General features: G+C 48.7%; 1 protein-coding gene across 1 annotated transcript in view; it reads left to right on the top strand.

Annotated features, from left to right (window-relative positions):
• The window catches only part of LOC116979321 (dedicator of cytokinesis protein 11-like), a 179,473-nt gene that overhangs the window by 66,509 nt on the left and 86,282 nt on the right, over positions 1-26,682 (top strand). Inside the window, 16 exon segments of the mRNA XM_033030927.1 lie at positions 33-155; positions 3,290-3,369; positions 3,470-3,657; positions 3,745-3,810; positions 4,460-4,552; positions 5,160-5,283; positions 6,498-6,619; positions 10,068-10,154; positions 12,580-12,669; positions 15,525-15,640; positions 18,147-18,216; positions 19,987-20,112; positions 21,468-21,539; positions 22,910-23,056; positions 23,925-24,008; positions 24,424-24,535. Coding sequence (XP_032886818.1) covers positions 33-155; positions 3,290-3,369; positions 3,470-3,657; positions 3,745-3,810; positions 4,460-4,552; positions 5,160-5,283; positions 6,498-6,619; positions 10,068-10,154; positions 12,580-12,669; positions 15,525-15,640; positions 18,147-18,216; positions 19,987-20,112; positions 21,468-21,539; positions 22,910-23,056; positions 23,925-24,008; positions 24,424-24,535 — 1,700 coding nt within the window.

Below are 26,682 nucleotides of genomic sequence, written 5' to 3'. Positions count from 1 at the left end.
ATAATGAATATTGTGTTTTCTCCCCCTTCCAGACCAGTGTTTAAAGACTCTGAAGGCACTTTGGACACAAGTGGGAAGTTCTCACCACTTTACAAGCAAGATAGCAGCAAGTTGTCTACTGAAGACTTACTCAAAATGCTGGCAGACTTCAAAAAGTGAGCAACATTTTTGTTACGCTATGTTAAAAAAATACCAGCGCCTCTACACAGATGCTGCCTGATCCTCTGGGTCTCCCCAGCAGTTAGTGTTTTGCTCCAGACTCCAGCATCTGCAGTTCCTTGTATCCTTGGTTCAGGCTTATTATTGTCACAAGTGCTGTGGTTCAGTGATAAACTTGTTGTACATGCTGTCCAAACAGATCAGATATACCAATGGCCAGCACCGCCATTCGCTCTGATCACGGCTGATCATCCCCAATCACTATCCCGTTCCTGCCTTCTCCCCATATCCCCTGACTCCACTATCTTTAAGAGCCCTATCTAGCTCTCTCTTGAAAGTATCCAGAGAACCGGCCTCCACCGCCCTCTGAGGCAGAGAATTCCACAGACTCACAATTCTCTGGGTGAAAAAGTTTTTCCTCATCTCCGTTCTAAATGGCTTACCCCTTATTCTTAAACTGTGGCCCCTGGTTCTGGACTCCCCCAACATCGGGAACATGTTTCCTGCCTCTAGCGTGTCCAACCTCTTAATAATCTTATATGTTTCAATAAGATATCCTCTCATCCTTCTAAATTCCAGAGTGTACAAGCCCAGCTGCTCCATTCTCTCAACATATGACAGTCCCACCATCCCGGGAATTAACCTTGTAAACCATGTCAAATTGAACTCCAATAGGTGGAGCAAAGGGGAAGATACAGAGTGTAGAATATAGTTCTCAGCATTGTAGCGCATCAGTTCCACAGACAAAGTCCAATGTCCACAATGGGGTAGAGGTGAATCAGACAGTACCCTAGCTTATGGAAGGGCCGTTCAGAAGCCTGATAACAGAGGGGATGCAGCTGTTCCTGAGTCTTCAATTCACCAGGGTGTTTGCTGGGGTGTCGGGGGTTATGGGGAGACGGCAGGAGAAGGGGGTTAAGAGGGAAATCAGCCATGATTGAATGGTGGAGTAGGCTTGATGGGCCAAATGGCCTAATTCTTCTCCTATCACTTCTGAACTTGGGAAAGAATGTTTCAGATATGAGGCTAAATTGGAGAGTCTGGATCACTGTAAATGCTGAAAGCCTTATCCAAGACTGATCCAGTGAAGTAAATGTAATTAAATCTTACTGTGAGCCTTGTGCTAATTATCCTGAACTCCTGCCCTCTGGTCTGTCATCCCCCCCCCCCCCCCCCGTTCCTTTGTGAATAAAGCAGCTTATTGGCGTAAGATGAATTGGTTAATATTTCTGCCACTTTCCCACACTTCCTGCCAGGGCAGACCAAGGGGGGGGAGAGAAGGAGACATGATGTCAGGTTTGAATGCTCACATTTCATGTGCCGTTGGGCCAACCACAATGACACAACCACATGCTAACTATCCATTCCTCTCTGCGTTCGAACGTTCTAAACCCTTGCCGTGCTCTGTGATATTTCCCCCTGCGTTGAGAGACCTGGAGCAGCTTCCTGCAGCTGGTGTTTTGCATTTTCTTTCATCGGCAACTTGCCATTGCTCAATCGCTTTTTATCCAAACATTTGCCACTAATTACTTGAACTCTAATCTTCTCCGAAACCTCTGGCTTCAGATCGACCGTGAAAACCTGATCTGCTTTCTCCCCGCAGGTTTTGTTAACTCTTCGAAGGCCTTTTCATTGAGGTTGATATTTATGGCATGCTGAGTCATGGATACAGCAAGGAAACAGACAATAGACAATAGGTGCAGGAGGAGGCCATTCGGCCCTTCGAGCCAGCACCGCCATTCATTGTGATCATGGCTGATCATCCCCAATCAGTACCCCGTTCCTGCCTTCTCCCCATATCTCATGACTCCGCTATCTTTAAGAGCCCTATCTAGCTCTCTCTTGAAAGTATCCAGAGAACCGGCCTCCACCGCCCTCTGAGGCAGAGAATTCCACAGACTCATAACTCTCTGTGAGAAAAAGTGTTTCCTCGTCTCCGTTCTAAATGGCTTACCCCTTATTCTTAAACTGTGGCCCCCTGGTTCTGGACGCCCCCAACATCGGGAACATGTTTCCTGCCTCTAGCGTGTCCAAACCCTTAACAATCTTATATGTTTCAATAAGATCCCCTCTCATCCTTCTAAACTCCAGAGTGTACAAGCCCAGCTGCTCCATTCTATCAACATATGTATTTTCGTGATATATTTGCACGTTTGCCTTGTTCTCTCTGGTCTTTCCGGGAATGTTGGTCCTTGACAAGTATGTGATGTTAGTAACAGGAGCACTGGGATTACTGATGGGGAGACAATACATAATAGGTGCAGGAGTAGGCCATTCGGCCCTTCGAGCCAGCACCGCGAGACTTGAGAGAAGGAAATGGATCACGGGCAGATTGGTTTAACTAGGCATCATGTTCGACATGGACATTGTGGGCTGAAGGAGCTGTCCCTATGCTGAACTGTTCTATGGTCTATGATCATGAATGAATGAATGAATGCATTTATTGACCAAGTATTCACATACAAGGAATTTGTCTTGGTGCTCCACCCGCACATGACATACAGTGATATACAGTTATTTCAATGATTCTGCCGTAATCAACCTCGAGAGGCACTGATAGGGTAGACAGTCAGAACCTTTTTCCTGCAAAGACTAGAGGGCATATCTTTAAGGTCAGAGTGGGCACGTTTTTTTTACACAGGGTGTCTAGATACTTTGTAAGGTGGTGGTAGAGGCAGATAGGATCCTCAGATAGACACTGGATTTGGATAACAGAGGGGAAGAAGCTTTCCCTGAGTCTGGTGGTGCGCACTTTCAAGCTTCTGCACCTTCTGCCCATCTGGAGTGGGGAGAAGAAGGATTAGCCGGGAAGGAACATGCCTTCAATTAAGTTGGCGATGGGGTCAATGGTGGGGAGTCTGGTCTGTGTGATCCTCAACTCTCTGTCATTCCTTGTGTTCTTGGGCAGAGCTGTTCCCGAGCCGAGCTGTGATGCATCCCGGCAGCCTGTTTCTGTGCAGCATCTGTAGAGGTTTGTAGCAGTCATTGAAGCCGTGTTGAATTTCCTCAGTCTACTGAGGAAGGGATATGTGAAATAATTGCAGCTTTGCAAACCATTATCCTGCAAGGAGTCGTTGATTCCGATTATTTTGTGGTGTGTTTCCAATCCACTCCCGATGTTCCTACTTAGGGCAGAGAAAATATCCAAGCTGCAGGTGATTCCCGGAAACTTTGAGGTCACCATCGAGCCTGTTTCTCCCGACATTCCCAGTGAGTATTTCATCTCTTTATCCAGCCTGCTGAGCCAGCCGTCTGTCGGAAACCTGTAGCCGCTGCGGGCAGTGAAATACATCTTCTTTGTCTCATTCAGATTGTGTGACTTCATCCTACATTCCCGTGAAGCCTTTTGCAGAAGCCGGCTGCGATCATGTCACCTTTGAAGTTGAGGAGTTTGTGGCCGACATCGCCAAGTATATGTATCCCTTCACCACCTTCAAGAACCACATGTATGTTTATCCCATTCAGCTGAAATATGACAACCAGAAAACCTTTGCAAAGGTATTTATTTCAAAGCCGATGTCTGAACCCTTCGTTTACCAAGTCCCTGACTGTGTCTTGTACTGATGTCTCTCTCCCTGCCCTCAGGCAAGGAACATTGCAGTCTGTGTGGAGGTGAGGGATTCTGATGCAGATAAGACATCCCCATTGAAGGTGAGAGAGTCTGTGTATCTTGTGATTCAATGCAGAACAGGGTGGTACAATCAAAACCCCCAGGTGATTATGTGACAATAGACAATAGGTGCAGGAGGAGGCCATTCGGCCCTTCGAGCCAGCTCTGCCATTCAATGTGATCATGGCTGATCAACCCCAATCAATATCCCTTTCCTGCCTTCTCCCCATATCCCCAGACTCTGCTATCTTTGAGCCCTATCTAGCTCTCTCTTGAAAGTATCCAGAGAACCGGCCTCCGCCGCCCTCTGAGGCAGAGAATTCCACAGCTCTCTGTGTGAAAAAGTGTTTCCTTGTCTCCATTCTAAATGGCTTACCCCTTATTCTTAAACTGTGGCCCCTGGTTCTGGACTCTCCCAACATCGGGAACATGTTTCCTGCCTCTAGCATGTCCAAGCCCTTAATAATCTTATATGTTTCAGTGAGATGCCCTCTCATCCTTCTAAACTCTCAGCATATGTCCAATGCAACATTTTACCATTTAATATCAATAACACATCATTGCAAAAACCATATGTCATCAGTGCAGCTTTCATGCAGTTACTGTGGAATTGCTGTTGCTTTGAGAATGATGGTAATAACTAGATTGTGCTGAGAATGAGAATGTGAACCTGTTTATAACTGTCCACAGTGTATCTATGGGAAGCCGGGAGATCCAATATTCACCACCAGAACCTGTGCAACGGTATTGCATCATCAGCAGAGTCCAGAGTTTTACAACGAGGTGAGTCCCCGCATCGCGGCACGGTGGCACAGCGTTAGAGTCGCTACCTCACGGCACCAGTCCCAGGTTCAATCATGACCACGGGTGCTGTCTGTACGGAGTTTGTACGTTCTCCCCGTGACCTGCGTGGGTTCATGGGGTCTTCCATCGCCCGGCGGGGGCTTCAACATCGGGAGTCTCGATCGCCTCGACGCATAAGTTTGATTTTAAGCCGCGCCGGGCGATGAAAGGCCCCGCGAACTGGCCGATTCAGCCCTTAGAAAGCGGCTGCTAAAGTCCGGATTACAAAACATGGGGGGGATTGTCCCCCACCTCTCAAAGCAGGGGGGGGGGGGGGGGGGGGGACATGTCCCCCCCTGATCCCCCCAGGATTTCCGCCCCATGATTTTACAGACTCGCATCTCTGGGAGAAAAATTGTTTCCTCGTCTGCGTTCTAAATGGCTTACCCTTTATTTTTAAACTGTGGCCCCTGGTTCTGGACTCCCCCAACATAGGGAACATGTTACCTGCCTCTAGCCTGTCAAGTAAGGTCTATTGCAAAGTGGGCTCTGTCTGTGAATCCTGACATGGGACCACTCCTCACCTGGTCTTTCCACGCCCTTGTAGATCAAGGTGGAGCTGCCTGTTCATCTCCACGAGAAGCACCACCTCTTGTTCACCTTCTACCATGTCAGCTGTGACATCAACAGCAAGGGCACGACAAAGAAGCGGGAGGCCGTGGAGTCGCAGGGTAAGTGTGGTTCATCAGCCCAGCGACCGAGACTGATGCTGACCTACAATCCAATCCATGTCCTGTCTTCACTCATCTTGGTTGAACACTTTTCATAAAGGATAGGAGCAGAATTAGGCCATTCGGCCCATCAAGTCTACTCTGCCATTCAATCACGGCTGATCTATCTCTCCCTCCTAACCCCATTCTCCTGCCTTCTCCCCATAACCCCTGACACCCACACTAATCAAAAAAAAATCTATCTATCTATCTATTCACAGAGAGTTGTGAATTTATGGAATTCCCTGCCACAGAGGGCAGTGGAGGCCAAGTCACTGGATGGATTTAAGAGAGAGTTAGATAGGGCTCTAGGGGCTAGTGGAGTCAAGGGATATGGGGAGAAGGCAGGCACGGGTTATTGATAGGGGACGATCAGCCATGAATGGCGGTGCTTGCTCGAAGGGCCGAATGGCCTCCTCCTGCTCCTATTTTCTCTCTATCTCTCTATCTACTTCCTGTACAGATTGATAGATCTATAGATAGATATATTGATATCAACCGATAGATAGATAGATAGATAGATAGATAGTTAGATAGATAGATAGATAGATAGATAGATAGATAGATAGATAGATAGATAGATAGATAGATAGATAGATAGATAGATAGATAGATAGATAGATAGATAGATAGATAGATAGATAGATAGATAGATAGATATCTCTCCACTGAACCTTTTTTGGGAATTAATTCCATGTTACAGTTAGCATTCAATATTAATGACACATCTAGTGGCAAAAGACATGTGTGCAGCCTCTAATGTCATGTACAGGCAGACCTGCTGTTACACATGTTTCCACAACACTAAATTAATATAATGCAATGGATGAATTGGGAAACAGTATCTGTATTATATGGATTGAATTGGATACTTCTATGTTCTATGAAGGCTGTGGAGGCCAAGTCAATGGGTATCTTTAAGGCAGAGATAGATAGATTTTTGATTAGTACGGGTGTCAGGGTTATGGGGAGAAGGCAGAAGAATGGGGTTAGGAGGGAAATATAGATCAGCCATCATTGAATGGTGGCATAGACTCGATGGGCCGAATGGCCTAATTCTGCTGCTATCATTGATGATGTTTGACACAGGGATATGGGCCAAAAACGGGGCATGGACTCAATGTGTGAATGTGCTGCACCCAGTGACTGCCTTGCTTCCTCTCTCCCTCGTTTAGTTGGGTTTGCTTGGCTGCCGCTGCTGAGGGATGGCCGTGTGGTGACGTCGGAGCAGCAGCTAGCGATATCGACCAACCTTCCTCCAGGATACCTGGGCCAGCACACTGCTGACAGCAAGAAGGTGAGATGTCCATCATCTATCCACCTGGCCCTTCCCAGGTCGAGGTGAGACCAGGGAGATGTTTAGAGCATTAAGAGCAAGATTCAAGAGAGTTTATTGTCATGTGTCCCAGATAGGAACATGAAATTCTTGCTTTGCTTCAGCACAACAGAATATCGACGGCAGCATTGCTATATAGGTCAGGTAGACGGGACCTTTTTCTCAGGGTGGAAATATCACAGGACTTGGCTTTCAGGTGAGAGGGTCAAAGTTGAAAGGAGATGTGCGGGCCAAGTGTTTCACACGAGGGTGGAGACTGCTGGTAGTGTTCTGTTCATCTCCACGAGAAGCACCACCTCTTCAGAAACAGGCCCTTCGGCCCATCGAGCCCGCACCGACCAGCGATCCCCACACACTTACACTATCCTACACACACTGGGGACAATTTTACATTGATACCAAGCCAATTAGCCTGCAAACCTGCACGTCTTTGTAGAAACATAGAAACATAGAAATTAGGTGCAGGAGTAGGCCATTCGGCCCTTCGAGCCTGCACCGCCATTCAATATGATCATGGCTGATCATCCAACTCAGTATCCCGTACCTGCCTTCTCTCCATACCCTCTGATCCCCTTAGCCACAAGGGCCACATCTAACTCCCTCTTAAATATAGCCAATGAACTGGCCTCGACTACCCTCTGTGGCAGAGAGTTCCAGAGATTCACCACTCTCTGTGTGAAAAAAGTTCTTCTCATCTCGGTTTTAAAGGATTTCCCCCTTATCCTTAAGCTGTGACCCCTTGTCCTGGACTTCCCCAACATCGGGAGCAATCTTCCTGCATCTAGCCTGTCGAACCCCTTAAGAATTTTGTAAGTTTCTATAAGATATCCTCTCAATCTCCTAAATTCTAGAGAGTATAAACCAAGTCTATCCAGTCTTTCTTCATAAGACAGTCCTGACATCCCAGGAATCAGTCTGGTGTGGGAGGAAACCGGAGATCCTGGAGAGAACCCACGCAGGTCACGGGGAGAACGTACAAACTCCACACAGACAGCACCCGTAGTTAGGATTGAACCCGGGTCTCTGGTGCTGTGAGGCAGCAACTCTACCGCTGCGCCACCATGGTGCTGGAGGCAGATATAGTGGTGATTGAGGGGCTGTTCAACCAGGCAGGGATTGGGGGGATATCACCATATGCAGGTTGATGGGATGAATTTCATTTGGCATCATAGATATTGTGGGCCGAAGGGCCTGTTCCTGTGCTATACTGTTCTATCACAACTTCTCCCGTTTACGTGTGAGGCTTTCCAGCGAGCAGTGACTACACATGACTGTGAGACAGTCAGAGGGAGGTTGCAGCCTTGCCGGCCACTTCATGCCATATAACCCTTGATCACATTTGCTTCATGGCCCAAGCTATTAGCAAGGGGGAAAGCTGAGGGGCTGTGTAACACTTGACTGCCATCCTAACCCCTAGGGAGGCAACACGGCGGCACAGCGGGTAGTGCTGCTGCCTCACAGCGCCAGAGACCCTGGTTCAATCCTGATCTTGCCTGCTGTCTGTGTGGAGTTTGCATGTTCTCCCTGTGACCACGTGGGTTTCCTCTGGGTGACCCGGTTTCCTCCCTCATGGCAAAGACGTGCGGGTTTGTGGGTTGCTGCTGGTGTGTCGGGAGTGGGTGAGAATGTTGGGTAATGTAGAACGGGTGTGAACTGGTGAAGAATGGGTGTGAATGGGTGTGAACGAGTGTGAACGGGTGTGAACTGGTGTGAATGAGTGTGAACGAGTGTCCGGTAGCCGGCACGGACTCGATGTGACCTGTTGCTGGGATCTTCAATTCAGTTCAGTTGAATCACTCTGCTGAGCGCCTTGAGATTTGACATTCTCGCTGTGTTTGGCTTCAGTGATGATTGTACAATGTGGCCGGCCACGTGATAGGAAGCAGAGATTGTACAAGTTAAGGGTTGAGATAGCCAAGGCAACACATGGCCCTTAGCAGGAAAGGAATGTTTTTGTGGAAACCCCATGGTCCTTGGAGATTTCCGGCACTCAGTGTAGATTAATGATCTGCTCAGTTGTGGCAGCTGAAGCTTCTGACACAAACTCTCTCTGGCTGTCGATGTCTTGGCCGTGCTCTTCTCCAGAAGGGAAGCGGTGATGAAGTCACCATCAGTGAGTGTACAGTGTTGGTGAGGCCAGAGACTGCCACAGACTCGTTTAGTTTAGAGATACAGCTCGGATACAGGCCCTTCGGCCCACCAAGCCCACACCGACCAGCGATCCCCGCACACTAACGCTATCCTACACACACTAGGGACAATTGACAATTATACCAAAGCCAATTCACCTGCAACTTTGGAGGTTCACCTACAAACTTTGGAGTGTGGGAGGAAACCAAGGATCTCGGAGAAAACCCACGCGGTCACGGGGAGAACGTGCAAACTCCCTACAGACAGCATACGTAGTCAAGATTGAACCCGTGTCTCTGGTGCCGTGAGGCAGCAACTCTACCGCTGCGCCACCGTGCCGCACAAAGCCAGCGTTTAAACAGGGGCCTGTATTTATCCTCAGACCGCTGGAATTGTAGCTGCTCTGATGCAACTGGGAATGAAAGTCAACATTTAACTGTGTGCTACTGAACTGTAATCACAAGACTTGGCTTCTGTCCCATTCATAGTTTGTGAACCATCAGAGTTTATTTGTGGTTGTGAACTCTTGGAGCTGACTGCTTGGTCACAGTGCGAGTTAGCTGGTCCCATCACAAGCCAGCTACAGTACTGTCAGGAAAGCTGGTCAGAGTCACACAGCGTGGAAACAGGCCCTTCGTCCCAACTTGCCCACGCCCCATCTACACTAGTCCCACCTGCCTATGTTTGGCCCATATCCCTCTAAAGCTGGGAGTACAGAGAAGGTTCACCAGACTGATTCCTGGGATGTCAGGACTTTCATATGAAGAAAGACTGATAGACTCGGCTTGTACTCACTAGAATTTAGAAGATTGAGGGGGGATCTTATAGAAACTTACAACACTCTTAAGGGGTTGGACAGGCTAGATGCAGGAAGATTGTTCCCGATGTTGGGGAAGTCCAGAACAAAGGGTCACAGTTTAAGGGTAAGGGGGAAATCTTTTAGGACCGAGATGAGAAAAACATTTTTCACACAGAGAGTGGTGAATCTGTGGAACTCTATGCCACAGAAGGTAGTTGAACCCTAGTGAATAGATAAGTGTTTGAATATCACATGTGTAGAGGTGTGGGCAAGAGCCAAGTGCTGGAAAATGGGATCAATATGGAGGGGTACGCATTGGTCGGCAGGGACAGGATGGGCCGAGTGGCCTGTTTGCATGTTGTATGACAATACAAGCTCGTATCCGGCCATTCTAGAGCCTGCACTGAAAACTAATCCACATAAAAATGTCCTGAATTGCAGTATGAACGTTTATCTCTACTTCTCCTCCTCCCCTGGCAGCATGCAGCTCCAGACATTAAGTGGGTCGATGGAGGAAAGCCTTTGCTGAAAGTGAGAAACCTCTTGGTGTCCACCATCTACACGGAGGTAAGTATCTCCAGCGTGATGGTCCCACAAGTGTCACACAACTCCAGGTTCATTCTTCCCCCGCACAATTCAAGCATGGAATAATATCCACCCAACTATAGTTACCCAACCAGATACAATTACATTTAAAGTAGCTCTTTCTTCCCAAAAACCCTTTCTGGCTTAAGTCCTCCCTCCACCACCTCCAGTTTAAATTCCATTTGGAATATTTTGGAGGACCAAGAAACCAAGGTGGAGCAGAGGGAGGTGTTCTAGTTTGTCACCTGGATGGATGTGGACCTGGTCCATCTGTGGGCAACAGCTTCCAATGGACCTCCAGACCTGAGAGATGGGGGAGAGGACTTCTCCCAAAGAGGACCAGTGATGAAGGAACCAAACATGCTCCAGAGAGGAACAGGAAGATGAAAGGCCACCCGGAGCTGGCACTTCAGTTTAGAGCATGGAAGAAGGGCAACTAATGATTTAATGAAGTGTGTAATGAATTACAAGGTAGACACCAAATGCTGGAGTAACTCTGCGGGACAGGCAGCATCTCTGGAGAGAAGGAATGGGTGACGTTTCAAGTCAAGACCCTCCACAACCCCAAATGTCACCCATCCCTTCTCTCCGGAGATGCTGCCTGTCCCACAGTTACTCCAGCATTTTGTGTCTACCTTCGATTTAAACCAGCATCTGCAGTTCCTTCCTGCACTTAATGAATGTTGTTATTTGGAGAGAAACTGCTTTTATTAACAGGAGAAATGATAACCGCAGCACACGATTTTGAGTAAACTGGTACAAGGGCAGAGGAATATATCTCTGATCCTGAAAGTTGCCATGACATGTCAACTCTATCGGAAGCAGCGTGGAAGCAGATTCTGTGATACAGAGTTAGCATTGGAGATTTGCAAAAGCACTGGAGAGATTGTTGGGTGGGGCTTTGAGTTGGTGCGGCTGGGAATCACCAAGTGACCATCTCCTGTCAGTGTAAATCTGTGGTGTGATAATTGCCTCTGTACATGGAGGAGTGGTGAGGATATCTCCCCAAACGCTGCCCTCTCAGCAGCAAGGTCCAGGACTCAATGTCTCAGAGTGTTGAGCAGCACTGAAGATGGCAGCCCAGTCCATTGCTGGGTGTGGCAGGGCAAAGGGGCAGACATGGACACTGAGTAACAGACATGAGAAACCTCCACAGACTTATGGCAGGAATCACCTCCTCCTTGACTCCATCCAAGGAGGAGATGCTACACTTGTCGCTTTACCTCCCCCCTCGACTCCATCCAAGGACCCAAGCTGTCGTTCCAGGTGAGGCAGAAGTTCACCTGTATCTCCTCCAACCTCATCTATTGCATCCGTTGCTCTAGGTGTCAACTGCTCTACACCAGTGAGACCAAGCGCAGGCTTGGCGATCGCTTCGCCCAACACCTCAGCTCGGTCCGAATTAACCAACCTGATCTCCCTGTGGCTCAGCACTTCAACTCCCCCTCCCATTCCGAATCCGACCTTTCTGTCCTGGGCCTCCTCCATGGCCAGAGTGAGTCCCATTGTAAATTGGAGGAGCAGCACCTCATATTTCGCTTGGGCAGTTTACACCCCAGCGGTATGAACATTGACTTCTCCAATTTCAGGTAGTCCTTGCTTTCTCTCTGCTTCCCCTCCCCTTCCCAGCTCTCCCACAGCCCACTGTCTCTGCCTCTTCCTTTCTCCTTTCCGCCCCCCCCCCCCACATCAGTCTGAAGAAGGGTCTCGACCCGAAACGTCACCTAATCCTTCGCTCCATAGATGCTGCCTCACCCGCTGAGTTTCTCCAGCATTTTTGTCTACCTCACAATATGCTAGAGTAACTCAGCGGGTCAGGCAACATTCTTTCCACAGATGCTGCCTGACCTGCTGAGTTTTTCCAGACTTTCCTACTTTGTCTATAATTCAGCCGGGGTGTGTGTACACCAGCAAATGTAGCACCTGGTGTGTAGAAAGGAACTGCAGGTGCTGGTTCAAACCAAAGAGAGACACAAAACGCTGGAGTAACTCAGTGGGTCAGACAGCATCTCTGGAGAGCAGGAATGGGTGACGTTTCGGGTCGAGACCCTTCTTCAGACCGAGAGTCAGGGGGAGAGGGAAACGAGAGATATAGACGATGATGTAGAGAGATGTAGAACAAATGAATGAAAGTATCAACCGTAAAGGAAAGAGGCCATTGGTGGCTGTGGGCTCGGGGAAAACGAGAAGTAGGGCCCAATCCTCTCCCACATATCCGGTAGACACCAGAGATGGGAGGTGAGACCTGCAAGTGAACTCCAACTCACAACCAGCTGGTCAGAGGCACGCACAGGTTAATGGAGGCAATGAAGAAGATTGCATGGGTGAGGTGAATGATATGTCTTGTAGTTCCAGCCACAAGCCCTACTAACCTCCGCTGCCCATGTGATGTGTGCTTTGTCCACAGGACCAGTACCTGCACAATTTCTTCCACCATTGCCAGATGAACCAGTCACCAGGGCAGGAGATGACAGCGGACCTTGTCAAACACTTGAAGGTAATTGCTGGGTGGCGAGTGAGCTGCGAATCTTCCAGTTGAGTCTATTGTCACGTGTACTGAGGTACAGTGAAAAGCTTTTGTAGCACGGGGGGAAAAGACACAAAGTGCTGGAGTAACTCAGCATGTTGTATTGTGCAGGATATTCATTCCAGTAACTCTTGTATAATCTCGTACATAAGAGGCCCTATTTGTTGCAGCGGGTAGAGCAGCTGCCTCTCAGTGCCAGAGACCCAGGTTCGATGCTGACCTCGGCTGCCGGCTGTGTGGAGTTTGCACGTGCTCCCTGTGACCACGTGAGTTTCCTGACACATCCCAAAGACGTGCATGTTGGTCACTAATGTCCACTGTGAATGGGTCCTAGTGTAGGTGAGTGCTGGAGTCTGGGAGCACCAGATGGGAACGTGTGGAAAATAAAATGGGATTAATGTAGGATTAGTGACAATGGTTGGCACGGATGTTGTGGGCAGAATGGCCTCTCTCCCCATGACTCCATGACACCTACAGTCCCCATCTGTGGACAGTATTATTTGAAAACCTATAGATTTATTCCATATATCATATATTTGCTCATGCAAATTTTAACAGATCATACTACCCTTTTAAGTTTAAAGTGTGGTGATGTGCACTCAATATTCTTCGATCCTCGCTCGTCCTCTCGATCTCTCTCTCGTGCACTCTCTCTCTCATCGTCTCTCTCCTCTTCTCTCTTCCCTCTCTCTCTCCTCTCTCCTCTCTACTCTCTGCTCTCCTTCGTCTCTCTTCTCTCTCTCTCTCTCTCTTCTTGTCTCTCGCTCTCTCTGTCTCTCCGTCGGTCCTCTCTCTCTCATCTCGTCTCTCTCTCTCTCTCGGTCTCTCTCTCTCTGTCTCTCTCTCTCTGTCTCTCTGTCTCTCTCTCTCTGTCTCTCTGTCTCTCTCTCTCTGTCTCTCTGTCTCTCTGTCTCTCTGTCTCTCTGTCTCCCTTTCCCCCTTTCTTTCTCTCTTGTTTTTGGATCAGGATTGTGATCATTAAAGCAAATCTCGCCGAGCAAATCTTAGCCTTGTGTTTCTGTCCAAATTTGGAGTGGAAATTGAGATTTAGCGAGGAGACAGTTTACAACAAACATACCAGCCAACCTCAGCCCTCGTTTGTATCCAACCCAGTTCCAGTTCTAACCAATGGCCTGGGTTCTGGGAGCTTTCTGTGCCCACGCTTGGCCCATATCCCTCTCAGTCTGTCCTATCTTATCCATGTACCAGTCCTAACTAAACGAAATTTACTGCCCATATGTCTCTTAATATATGATAGCCCCCACCCAAAACGTTCTCTGTCCATTCCCTCCGTTGATGCTGCCTGACCCGCTGAGTTACTCCAGCACTCTGTGAAACGTCACCTATCCATGTTCTCCACAGATGCTGCCTGACCCGCTGAGTTACTCCAGCACTGTGTGAAACGTCACCTATCCATGTTCTCCAGAGATGCTGCCTGACCCGCTGAGTTACTCCAGCACTGTGTGAAACGTCACCTATCCATGTTCTCCACAGATGCTGCCTGACCCGCTGAGTTACTCCAGCACTGTGTGAAACGTCACCTATCCATGTTCTCCAGAGATGCTGCCTGACCCGCTGAGTTACTCCAGCACTCTGTGAAACGTCACCTATCCATGTTCTCCACAGATGCTGCCTGACCCGCTGAGTTACTCCAGCACTCTGTGAAACGTCACCTATCCATGTTCTCCACAGATGCTGCCTGACCCGCTGTTACTCCAGCACTCTGTGAAACGTCACCTATCCATGTTCTCCACAGATGCTGCCTGACCCGCTGAGTTACTCCAGCACTCTGTGAAACGTCACCTATCCATGTTCTCCACAGATGCTGCCTGACCCGCTGAGTTACTCCAGCAATCGATGGGCCTGTGAAACTTCCCACAGCCAACATCTCACAGCCAATGCCAGTACTGTGCGACAGGGTTGTGTGAGGAGCAACGAGGAAGTCAGCTGAATGCCAGGCTTATGCTGATATTATAGAGCTTGGACATACAACATGGAATATAGAACTGTGCAGCAAACAACTGGCCCTTTGGCCCACAATGTCTGTGCCAAACGTGTTGCCAAGACTATCACTTATCTGCCTCCACATAATCCATATTCCTCTATTCCCCACATATCCATGGGCCTATAAAAAGTCTCTTAAATTCAATCGTATCTGCCTCCACCACCACCCTCTGTGTGAAAATAGAATATGCCATGAACATCATTCTATCTATATGTATTACTAAAACTCTCATCTTGACCACTTCCTGTCTGCGTTGTAATTAAATTTGCTCAAAAACCATTCCCCATAGCGCTACGATTTTTTGCCACCTGACTCACCATTTTCTGCTGCAAGGCAAATAAGTTTTGTTCCAATCGGTGAAATAGTACAAAAGTTATGAAGGTTCCCCCTGGTTCTGGACTCCCCCAACATCGGGAACATGTTTCCTGCCTCTAGCGTGTCCAAGCCCTTAACAATCTTATATGTTTCAATGAGATCCCCTCTCATCCTTCTAAACTCCAGAGTGTACAAGCCCAGCTGCTCCATTCTCTCAGCATATGACAGTCCCGCCATCCCGGGAATTAACCTGGTGAACCTACGCTGCACTTCCTCAATAGCAAGAATGTCCTTCCTCAAATTAGGGAACCAAAACTGCACACAATACTCCAGCTGTGGTCTCACTAGGGCCCTGTACAACTGCAGAAGGATCTCTTTGCTCCTGTACTCAACTCCTCAACTATTCTGAGGCTGTGCCCTCTGTTCCAATGTGAGTTGGAGCAGCGAGCATTAACACCTCCAGGTGCACACGCTCACAGTGAGATGTGACTCTGTTTGTTTCCAGTGTTTGCACGCCATGGAGATGTGTGTGATGGTCAACTTCCTGCCAACCATCTTGAATCAGCTACTCCAGATCCTCTCCAGGACCAGCCAGAGCGAGGTGGCTGTCAATTCCATCAGGTACCTCATCCGTTTCATTTTCATATACACCCTCTCTTCCATCTCACCTTCAGCCCAGTTCAGTTTATTGTCACGTTCTATTGTGAGGGTCCAGAAATCGTGGATGCATTGGTGATAATTTTCCAATGTTCTATAGACTCAGGATCAGTTCCTGTGGATTGGAGAGTAGCTAATGTTATTGCACTTTTTAAGAAAGGCGGGAGAGAGAAACCGGGGAATTATAGACCAGTTAGCCTGACATCGGTGGTGGGGAAGATGCTGGAGTCAATTATAAAAGATGAAATAGCAGCGCATGTGGATATCAGTAACAGGATCGGTCCAAGTCAGCGTGGATTTACGAAAGGGAAATCATGCTTGTCTAATCTGGAATTTTTTGAAGATGTAACTAGGAAAATGGACAAGGGAGAGCCAGTGGATGTAGTGTAACTGGACTTTCAGAAAGCATTTGATAAGGTTCCACATAGGAGATTAGTGGGCAAAATGAGGGCACATGGTATTGGGGGTAGAGTGCTGACGTGGATAGAGAAGTGGTTGGCAGACAGGAAACTAAGAGTAGGGATTAACGGGTCCCTTTCAGAATGGCAGGCAGTGACTAGTGAATTACCGCAAGGGTCGGTGCTGGGACCGCAGCTATTTACAATATACATCAATGATTTTGATGAAGGGATTCAAAGTAACATTAGCAAATTTGCAGATGACACAAAGCTGGGTGGCAGTGTGAACTGTGAGGAGGATGCTATGAGAATGCAGGGTGACTTGGACAGGTTGGGGAAGTGGGCAGATGCATGGTGGATGCAGTTTAATGCGGATAAATGTGAGGTTATTCACTTTGGTAGCAAAAACAGGAAGGCAGATTGCTATCTAAATGGCGTCAAGTTGGGAAAAGGGGAAGTACAGCGGGATCTGGGGGTCCTTGTACATCAGTCTATGAAAGTAAGCATGCAGATACAGCAGGCAGCGAAGAAAGCGAATGGCATGTTGGCCTTTATAACAAGAGGAATCGAATATAGGAGCAAAGAGATCCTTCTGCAGTTGTACAGGGCCCTAGTGAGACCACACCTGGAGTATTGTGTGCTGTTTTGGTCCCCTAATTTGAGGAAGGACATTGTTGCTATTGAGGGAATGCAGCGTAGGTTTACAAGGTTAATTCCCGGGATGGCTGGACTGTCATATGCTGAGAGAATGGAGCAGCTGGGCTTGTACACTCTGGAGTTTAGAAGGATGAGAGGCGATCTCATTGAAACATATAAGATTGTTAAGGGTTTGGACACGCTAGAGGCAGGAAACATGTTCCCGATGTTTGGGGAGTCCAGAACCAGGGGCCACAGTTTAAGAATAAGGAGTAAGCCATTTGGAACGGAGATGAGGAAACACTTTTTCACACAGAGAGTTGTGAGTCTGGAATTCTCTGCCTCAGAGGGCGGTGGAGGCAGGTTCTCTGGATGCTTTGAAGAGAGAGCTAGATAGGGCTCTTAAAAATAGCGTAGTCAGGGGATATGGGGAGAAGGCAGGAACGGGGTACTGATTGGGGATGATCAGCCATGATCACATTGAATGGCGGTGCTGGCTCGAAGGGCCGAATGGCCTACTCCTGCACCTATTGTCTATTGTACAGTGAAAAGCTTTTGTTGCGTGCTAACCAGTCAGTGGAAAGACAATACATGATTACAATCGAGCCACTTACAGTGTACAGACACATGAACAGGGAATAACGTTTAGTACAAGATAAAGTCCAATGTAATATAGTCTGAGATTCACCAATGAGGTAAATAGTAGTTCAGGACTGCTTTCTAGTTGTGATAAGAAAGAACTGCAGATGCTGGTTTACACCGAAGATAAATACAAAATACTGGAGTAACCCAACGGGGCAGATAGCATCTCTGTCTCAAGCTGAAACATCACCCATTCCTTCTATCCAGAGATGCTGCCTGTCCCTCTGAGTAAAGGCCTGTCCCACTTACGTGTCCTTCGCATGTACATTACTGGGGAACGTGTGTGTGAGTGCGTGTGCGTGTGTGCGCGTGTGTGTGTGCGCGCGTGCGTGTGCGCGCGTGTGTGTGTGTGTGTGTGTGCGCGTGTGTGTGTGTGCGCGTGTGTGCGTGTGTGTGCGCGCGTGCGTGTGCGCGCGTGTGTGTGTGCTCGTGCGTGTGTGTGTGTGTTCTCAACCCTGAGTCTGCCTCTGCTGCATCGGCCCCCACACTAAACACCCACCCACCCACTCACTCACCCAGCCACCCAGCCCTGTGTGTGTGTGTGGTCCCTGAGACATTATATTGTGCAGTCTTGTGTGAATCACAACAGCATGCTGTCAATTCTGTTCTGTGCTGGGATGGGAACACTGGTCTCTGCATTGCTAGTCCAGTAACCGCCCTGTGTTATAGATCCTATAGACAATCGACTTGGTGCCTGTACTGAGTGAGAGGCCAGGAAACACAAGGGGCTGCTGTTTATTTGATGTTTCTTCTTTCATTACATGAACACTTTGCTGTCACGGTCTGTTTTACAGAGTAATGATACACATGGTATCGAAGTGTCACGAGGAGGGCTTGGACCACCTTCTGCGATCTTATATAAAGGTAGTTAAACTTTTTAAGAATATATATCTACTTGGGCTGCAAGTTGGACAGAAGCACATGTTGAAGCTGTGATCGTGGTCACTCCACTTGGCGTTGCCAATGTCACTGTTTAACGCAAAGGTCGACCTCTCTGTTGAACACATGGTAGATGATGATGTGTCTCGTGGAGCCAGCAGGTGGTTGTGCTGGAAACACAGGTACTTGCATTGAAGCTTTCATATCTCTGAGCCAAGGGGAGGAGAAGGAATGGCCGGGGTGAGTGGACCTTGTTTCTGTCGGCTGCTTTCCCTAGGCAGTGTGAAGTGCAGATGGGATCGATGGTGGGGAGACTAGTCTGTGTGACGGACTGGGCTACATCCAAAAATCCCTGCCGTTTTTCCCAGCCTTGGGCAGAGCTGTTCCCAAACTGTGATGCATCCCAGTAGGATGGTTTCTATGTTACACCTGGAGAGATTCAAGATTGGGAACATTAATTAGTGCCAGGCTGAAATTCCTTGACTTGAACTGAGTAGACGTCCATAGTCAGATAGTCATCCACACAGGTACCAGCCGCTTCTACCTGGTCTCGGGCACTGGCAGCAACTCGACCACCTGTGCCATGGTGCCAGCCACCTGGGTGAAAGGTGCAGAAGGTTAGGAGTGCATGGGCGGAAATCCTGGGGGGACAAGGGGGGGGGGGGGCACGTCCCCTCCATGTTTTGAGTGGTGGGAGACAATCCCCCCCATGTTTTGTAATCTGGATTTTGAAATTCGGTGAAAATTTTTTATTAAAAATCTCCGCTTTCCGTGAGACAGTGGGGGTGGGACTGCTGATCGAGGGAGGGCGCCGATTGGACGAGAGAGACATCAGCCAGCAGGCAGTGCGGGAGCGGGACATGATGATTCAGCGCGCTGATTGGAGGAGGGAGACGTCCTGGTGGAGCAAAGATCATGGAGCGGAGTTTGAATTGGCCCGTTCGCGGGGCCTTTCATCGCCCGGCCCAGCCCGGCGCGGCTTAAAATCGGCCGCGGGATCTTCCATGACCCCGCGGTCAAATTGCTGCATCGAGGCGATCGAGGCTCCCGATATTGAAGCCACCGCCGGGCGATGGAAGATCCTGCAGCCGGTTTTATGCCGTGCCGGGTGATGAAAGGCCCCGCGAAAGGGCCGATTCAAGCCCCACGTTCGGGGTGGACGAAGCTGCTGTTGCTGGAGTCGGTCACCAACCAGGTCAGCTCCCGATGTTACCGTCCACAGGGCCCACGTCCGAAGCCTAGCGGGTGTGCGCATGCGGCAACCAAGAAATTGTGTCCCCCCCCCATGTTTTGACAGCGGTTTCCGCCCTGGCGTGGACAGCCAATAGGTCAGTTGTTGACCATAGACAACAGCACAGTGTTGAAGCAGCGTTGACCATAGACAACAACGTGATTAGTTGGGTCAAGAGACCAGTTTCTGTGTGGTCATTAAGTCATGGAGACATACAGCACAGAAACAGGCCATTCGTCCCAACTTGCCCACGCCGACCAAGATGCCCCATCTACACCACTCCCACCTGCCCATGTTTGGCCCAAACCCCCCTCTATCCCTGTACCTGTTCACCAGGGATGTCATCTGTGGGCTGTGGGTGTGAAGAGGTTGGCTCTACAATGCAGAGTGAAGGTGCTTGTAGCTTGTAGTCCATGGCCCGTACAAGCAGGAGCAAGGGCAGGTGGAGTTGGAGGAGATGAGTGGCAGCAGAGAGAGATGCAGAGGCAGCGAGCGACCTTGAGTTGACTAGTTCCCTTCCCCAGTATGTTTTCAGAACGGACCAGTGCGTGCCGCTGGGTGACAGGACCACGCACGAAGAGCTGGCAAAATCCATCAACATCATCCTCAAGCAATCGGCCGACATCCTCACCATCAACAAGCTGCTGAAGGTCAGTCTCTCTCCATCACCCACCCGCTTGCTCCCGGCTTCTCACTCGCAGGCAACTAACATACACTGGATGTGGAGAGGATGGTTCCACTCCTGGGACAGCCTAGGACCAGAGGTCACAGCCTCCGGAAAAAAGGACCATCCTTTAGGAAGGAGATGAGGAGGAATTTCTTTTGTCAGAGGGTGGTGAATCTGTGGAATTCATTGCCGCAGACGGCTGTGGAGGCCAAGTCAGTGGATATTATTAAGGCAGAGATAGATAGATTGTTGATTAGTACAGGTGTCGGGGGTTATGTGGAGAAGGCAGGAAAATGGGGTTGAGAAGGAAAGATAGATTAGCGATGACTGAATGATGGAGAAGACTTGATGGGTGAATGGACTCATTCTGCTCCTGTCACTGATGAACATCAAATGAACAAGATTAAAAAATACACAGAGTGCTGGAGAAACTCAGCGGGTCAGGCAGCATCTGTGGAGAACATGGATAGGTGACGTTTCACAGAGTGCTGGAGTAACTCAGCGGGTCAGGCAGCATCTGTGGAGAACATGGATAGGTGACGTTTCACAGAGTGCTGGAGTAACTCTTGTACGCGCTAGAATTTAGAAGATTGAAGATTACAAAATTCTTAAGGGGTTGGACAGGCTAGATGCAGGAAGATTATTCCCGATGTTGGGGAAGTCCAGAACAAGGGGTCACAGTTTAAGGATAAGGGGGGAAGTCTTTTAGGACCAAGATGAGAAAATCATTTTTTACCCAGAGTGGTGAATCTGTGGAATTCTCTGCCACAGAAGGTAGTTGAGGCCACAGTTCATTGGCTATATTTAAGAGGGAGTTAGATGTGGCCCTTGTGGCTAAAGGGATCAGGGGGTATGGAGAGAAGGCAGGTATGGGATACTGAGTTGGATGATCATATTGAACGGCGGTGCAGGCTCGAAGGGCCGAATGGCCTACTCCTGCACCTATTTTCTATGTTTCTATGTAACTCAGCGGATCAGGCAGCATCTGTGGAGATCATGGATAGGTGACGTTTCACAGAGTGCTGGAGTAACTCAGCGGGTCAGGCAGCATCTGTGGAGAACATGGATAGGTGACGTTTTGGGTCGGGACCCTTCTTCAGTTCAGTTTTGTTTATTGTGCTCAAGAGGGGGGTAGGGGAGGAATAGGTACAAGGTCGGCAAGAACTCGGGAGGGGGGAGGAGGGAGATCAAGGTGGATTGGCGGTGATCTGGGGCCATGTGCTGTAATACTCAGCGAGTCATGCAGACCTGGAGAGGCCACAGAAGGACTATGTTTAATCCGGGTCTGTACTGAGAGGGCGAGCTTGGCTGAGTGATTCTTTGTGTTTAATCTTCCAGCATTCGTGGTTTTTCTTTGACCTGTTGAACAAGTCGATGGTGTTGCATTTGATCGCGAAGAACGGTATGAAGGTAAGGCTGAGTTCCTCGTTCCTGGGGATAATGAAGAACAGCTCTGTGTGGCTGAAGACATCACTGTGTCGATGTACCTCCTCACTGCACCATGTGACCAGCGACACTCCTCACCGCACCATGTGACCAGCGACACTCCTCACTGCACCATGTGACCAAACATAGAAACATAGAAACATAGAAAATAGTTGCAGGAGGAGGACATTCGGCCCTTCGAGCCAGCACCGCCATTCATTGTGATCATGGCTGATCATCCCCTATCAATAACCCGTGCCTGCCTTCTCCCCATATCCCTTGACTCCACTAGCCCCTAGAGCTCTATCTAACTCTCTCTTAAATCCATCCAGTGACTTGGCCTCCACTGCCCTCTGTGGCAGGGAATTCCACAAATTCACAACTCTCTGGGTGAAAAAGTTTTTTCTCACCTCTGTCTTAAATGACCTCCCCTTTATTCTAAAACTGTGGCCCCTGGTTCTGGACTCGCCCAACATTGGGAACATTTTTCCTGCATCTAGATTGTCCAGCCCTTTTATAATTTTATATGTTTCTATAAGATACCCCCTCATCCCTCTAATCTCCAGTGCCACTCCTCACCGCACGGTGACCAGCGACACTCACCATGTGTCCAGCTACATTCCACACTCGCTCTGTCCGGTCCCACCTCTGTGTGATGTCTCTGTGTGAATAGTCGGGCTTTGGGCAGTGTTGTAGAGGAGTGGGATCTAGGAGCGCTGGTACACACTGCCATGAAACTGGTGTCACAGGTAGACAGGGAGTGAGTGTTATAGAGCTGAGGGATCTAGGAGTGCAGGTACACAGTTCCTTGAACCTAGTCACAGGTCAACAGGGTGGTGAATAAGGCTTGAGTCACGTTGGCCTTCATTAGTCAGAGTGTTGAGCATTGAAGTCGGGAGGTCACGTTGCAGATGTGCAGGACATGGGTGAGGACACATTTGTTGCCAGGACTTGAAGGCCTGAGCTATAGGGTTGGGCCAGGCTAGGACTTCATTCCATGGAGCGCAGGGGGATGAGGGGTGATCTTATAGAGGTGTACAAGATCCAGCAAGGATTACATAGGATAAATGCACAGAGTCTTTTACCGAGACTAGGGCAATCAAGAACCAGAGGACATCGGATTAAGGAGGTAACTTTTTACACAGAGGGTGGTGGGTGTATGGAACGAGCTGTCGGAGGAGGTGTTGAGGCTGGGACTGTCAAACAGGTTCATGGATAGGAATGGTTGAGAGGGATATGGGCGAGTGGGGCTGGTGTAGATGGGGCATGCTGGTCGGCATGGGCGAGTTGGGCCGAAGGGCCTGTTTCCACTCTGTGACTGTGACACTGCTGATTGGGCCTCTGTGTGATTCCAGGTGTCCAGGACGCAGAGATTCCCAACGGGATACCGCCACGCCGTCCAATCACTGCTCCTGGCCATCATTCCGCACGTCAGCCTCCGGTGCGGGGAGATTCCTGACGAAGCGCGGAGTGTCAACATCAGCTGGGCTCACTTCATGAAGGTGAGTAACCCTGTCCACCACTCCCTGCAACCTCCCTCATTTGAGGAAATATGAGGAAGGGCATCCAGTTTAAATTCCATTTGGAATATTTTGGAGGACCAGGAAACCAAGAACCAAGACATTCTTGCTATTGAGGGAGTGCAGTGTAGGTTTACAAGGTTAATTCCTGGGATGGCGGGATTGTCATATGCTGAGAGAATGGAGCAGCTGGGCTTGTACACTCTGGAGTTTAGAAGGATGAGAGGGAATCTAATTGAAACATATAAGATTATTAAGGGGTTGGACACGCTAGACGCAGGAAACATGTTCCTGATGTTGGGTGAGTCCAGACCCAGGGGCCGCATTTTAAGAATATGGGGTAAGCCATTTAGAACGGAGATGAGGATATACTTTTTCTCACAGAGAGTGGTGAGTCTGTGGAATTCTCTGCCTCAGAGGGCGGTGGAGGCCGGTTCTCTGGATACTTTCAAGGGAGAGCTAGATAGGACTCTTAAAGATAGCGGAGTCAGAGGATATGGGGAGAAGGCAGGAACGGGGTACTGATTGGGGATGATCAGTCGTGATCACTGAATGGTGGTGCTGGATACTTTCAAGGGAGAGCTAGACAGGGCTCTTAAAGATAGCGGATGAAGAGATGCTGCCGGTCCCGCTGAGTTACTCCAGCTTTTTGTGTCTATCGTCGGTTTAAACCAGCACCTGCAGTTCCTCCTGACACAATTAAAATATAAACCTGTACGCCTTGTCTGATGGGAGAGGGGAGACGAGGGAGTGGCCGGGGTGAGACTAGACCTTGATGATGCTGGTGGCGTTGCGGAGGCAGCATGAGGCGTAGATGGAGTCAATAACTTGCCCTATTGATCATTCACAGCGGTGCCTGACGTTGATGGACAGAGGGTTCATCTTCAACCTGATCAACGACTACCTCAGCTGCTTCTCTTCCAAGGACACAAAGGTCAGAGCCTCACCCCCACCATCACCGTGACTCCGCACTCTACCCTGTTGTCTTGCACTTTCAATCCCTTCACCAACCAGCCCTGTCCAACCCCCCCACCGCCGCCGCCGCCCCAACCACTCCCCCTGCTCATGCTCTCTCCCCCACTCTCTCTCTCCCCCACTCTCTCTCTCCCCCTCATTCTCTCTCCCCCTCTCAACCCCTGCTCACTCCCCCACTCTCTCTCCCCCACTCTCTCCCCCACTCTCTCTCTCCCCCTCATGCTCTCTCCCCCTCATGCTCTCTCCCCCACTCTCTCTCTCCCCCACTCTCTCTCTCCCCCTCATTCTCTCTCCCCTCTCCCCCTCTCACTCTCCCCCTCTCTCTCTCTCTCCCCTGCTCACTCTCCTCTCACTCTCTCTCTCTCTCTCCGCAGGTCCTTGCCGAGTACCGGCTAGACTTCCTCCAGACGGTGTGTCAGCACGAGCACTTTGTGCCGCTCAACCTGCCCATGTCCTTCACCAAGGCCAGGCTGCTGCGGACCCAAGGTCAGTCACCCGTCATCACCCATGCCCTCTGGTTCTCGATTCCTCGACACTGGGAACATACTGTATGAAATACCCGATCTATTCCTGTCATGATGTTATACACCTCTATAAGATCCCCCCTCATCCAACTGTGCTCCAGGGACTAGACTCCAAGCCTCCTCAACCTCTCCCTATAGCTCACACCTGCCACTCATGTTCACAAGTTCTCAGAATAGAACCAGGCCATTCGGCCCATCAAGTCTACTCCACCGTTCAATCATGGCTGATCTATCTCTCCCTCTCAAACCCCATTCTCCTGCCTTCTCCCCATAACCTCCGACATCCGCACTGATCAAGAATCTGATCATACCCATTGCCTTGGCCTCCACAGCCTTCTGTGGCAATGAATCGCACAGATTCACCAGCCTGGTGAATGTCCTGGCATCATCCTGGCAGCGTGCCTCTGTGCACTGTTTCAGTCCAGTGTAGTTTATTGTCACGTGTACGGAGGTACAGTGAAAAGCTGGTGTTGCGTGCTATCCAGTCAGCAGAAAGACAATACATGATTACAATCGAGCCGTCCACAGTGTACAGATACATGGTAAAGGGAATAACGTTTATTGCAAGGTAAAGCCAGCAAAGTCCGATCAAGGCTGGTCCAAGGGTCACCGATGAGGTAGATAGAAACATAGAAACATAGAAATTAGGTGCAGGAGTAGGCCATTCGGCCCTTCGAGCCTGCACCGCCATTCAATATGATCATGGCTGATCATCCAACTCAGTATCCCGTACTTGCCTTCTCTCCATACCCTCTGATCCTCTTAGCCACAAGGGCCACATCTAACTCTCTCTTAAATATAGCCAATGAACTGGCCTCGACTACCCTCTGTGGCAGAGAGTTCCAGAGATTCACCACTCTCTGTGTGAAAAAGGTTCTTCTCATCTCGGTTTTAAAGGATTTCCCCCTTATCCTTAAGTTGTGACCCCTTACCCAACACCACTTCCTGGCTAACCTGGATTTCACTCAATTCCTCCAACTCCTTTGACCCGCGGTCCCCTGCTATTTCCGGCAGATTATTTATGTCTTCCTTAATGAAGACGGAACCAAAGTAGTTATTCAATTGGTCCGCCATATCCTTGTTCCCCATGATCAACTCACCTGTTTCTGACTGCAAGGGACCTACATTTGTTTCAACTAATCTCTTTCTTTTCACATATCTATAAAAACTTTTGCAGTCAGTTTTTATGTTCCCTGCCAATTTTCTTTCATAATCTATTTTTCCTTTCCTAATTAAGCCCTTTGTCCTCCTCTGCTGGTCTCTGAATTTCTCCCAGTCCTCCGGTATGCTGCTTTTTCTGGCTAATTTGTACGCATCATCCTTCGCTTTGATACTATCCCTGATTTCCCTTGTTATCCACGGATGCACTACCTTCCCTGATTTATTCTTTTGCCAAACTGGGATGAACAATTTTTGTAGTTCATCCATGCAGTCTTTAAATGTCTTCCATTGCATATCCACCGTCAACCCTTTTAGAATTAATTGCCAGTCAATCTTGGCCAATTCACGTCTCATACCCTCAAAGTTACCTTTCTTTAAGTTCAGAACCATTGTTTCTGAATTAACAATGTCACTCTCCATCTTTTTTTTTTTTTAATATTTTATTTTATTAGAAGTAAGTACAGTCATATGGCACCAAAGTGCCTAATATATATTTTCATAATACATTTTATGTACAACTTCTTTTTTTTTTTTTTATTACACTGAAAAAAGATTAGAATAAGAAAAAGAAGTTAGATAGTAAAGAATAGAAAGATGTGAAATATATAGTGTGTGAAAAAAGAAAACGAGTAAATGAAGAAAGTTGAGAGAGAGAATAGAGAAAAGAAAAGAAAATTAAAAAAAAGAAAAGAAGATCATTATTTATAGTCTTGACCAACCCTCGTCCAGTCCTGAAACAGTTATTTTTTACAATTGTGTTGCACCATATGATTCCAAAAAAACGACGAATGGAGACCAACTCGTTATGAATTGGTCTGATTTATCCATTAGGTGGAGACGCATTTCCTCAAGAAGAGCGGTGTCCAACATACTTGCAATCCACATTTTAAGCGTTGGTATTGATGTACCCTTCCAAAATTTAAGAATTAATTTTTTTGCTATTATTAA

This window comes from Amblyraja radiata, chromosome 12, assembly GCF_010909765.2.
Source record: "Amblyraja radiata isolate CabotCenter1 chromosome 12, sAmbRad1.1.pri, whole genome shotgun sequence".
NCBI lineage: Eukaryota > Metazoa > Chordata > Chondrichthyes > Rajiformes > Rajidae > Amblyraja > Amblyraja radiata.
Note: the sequence above shows the minus strand (reverse complement) of the source record. Positions and strands in the feature narration are given on the sequence as shown.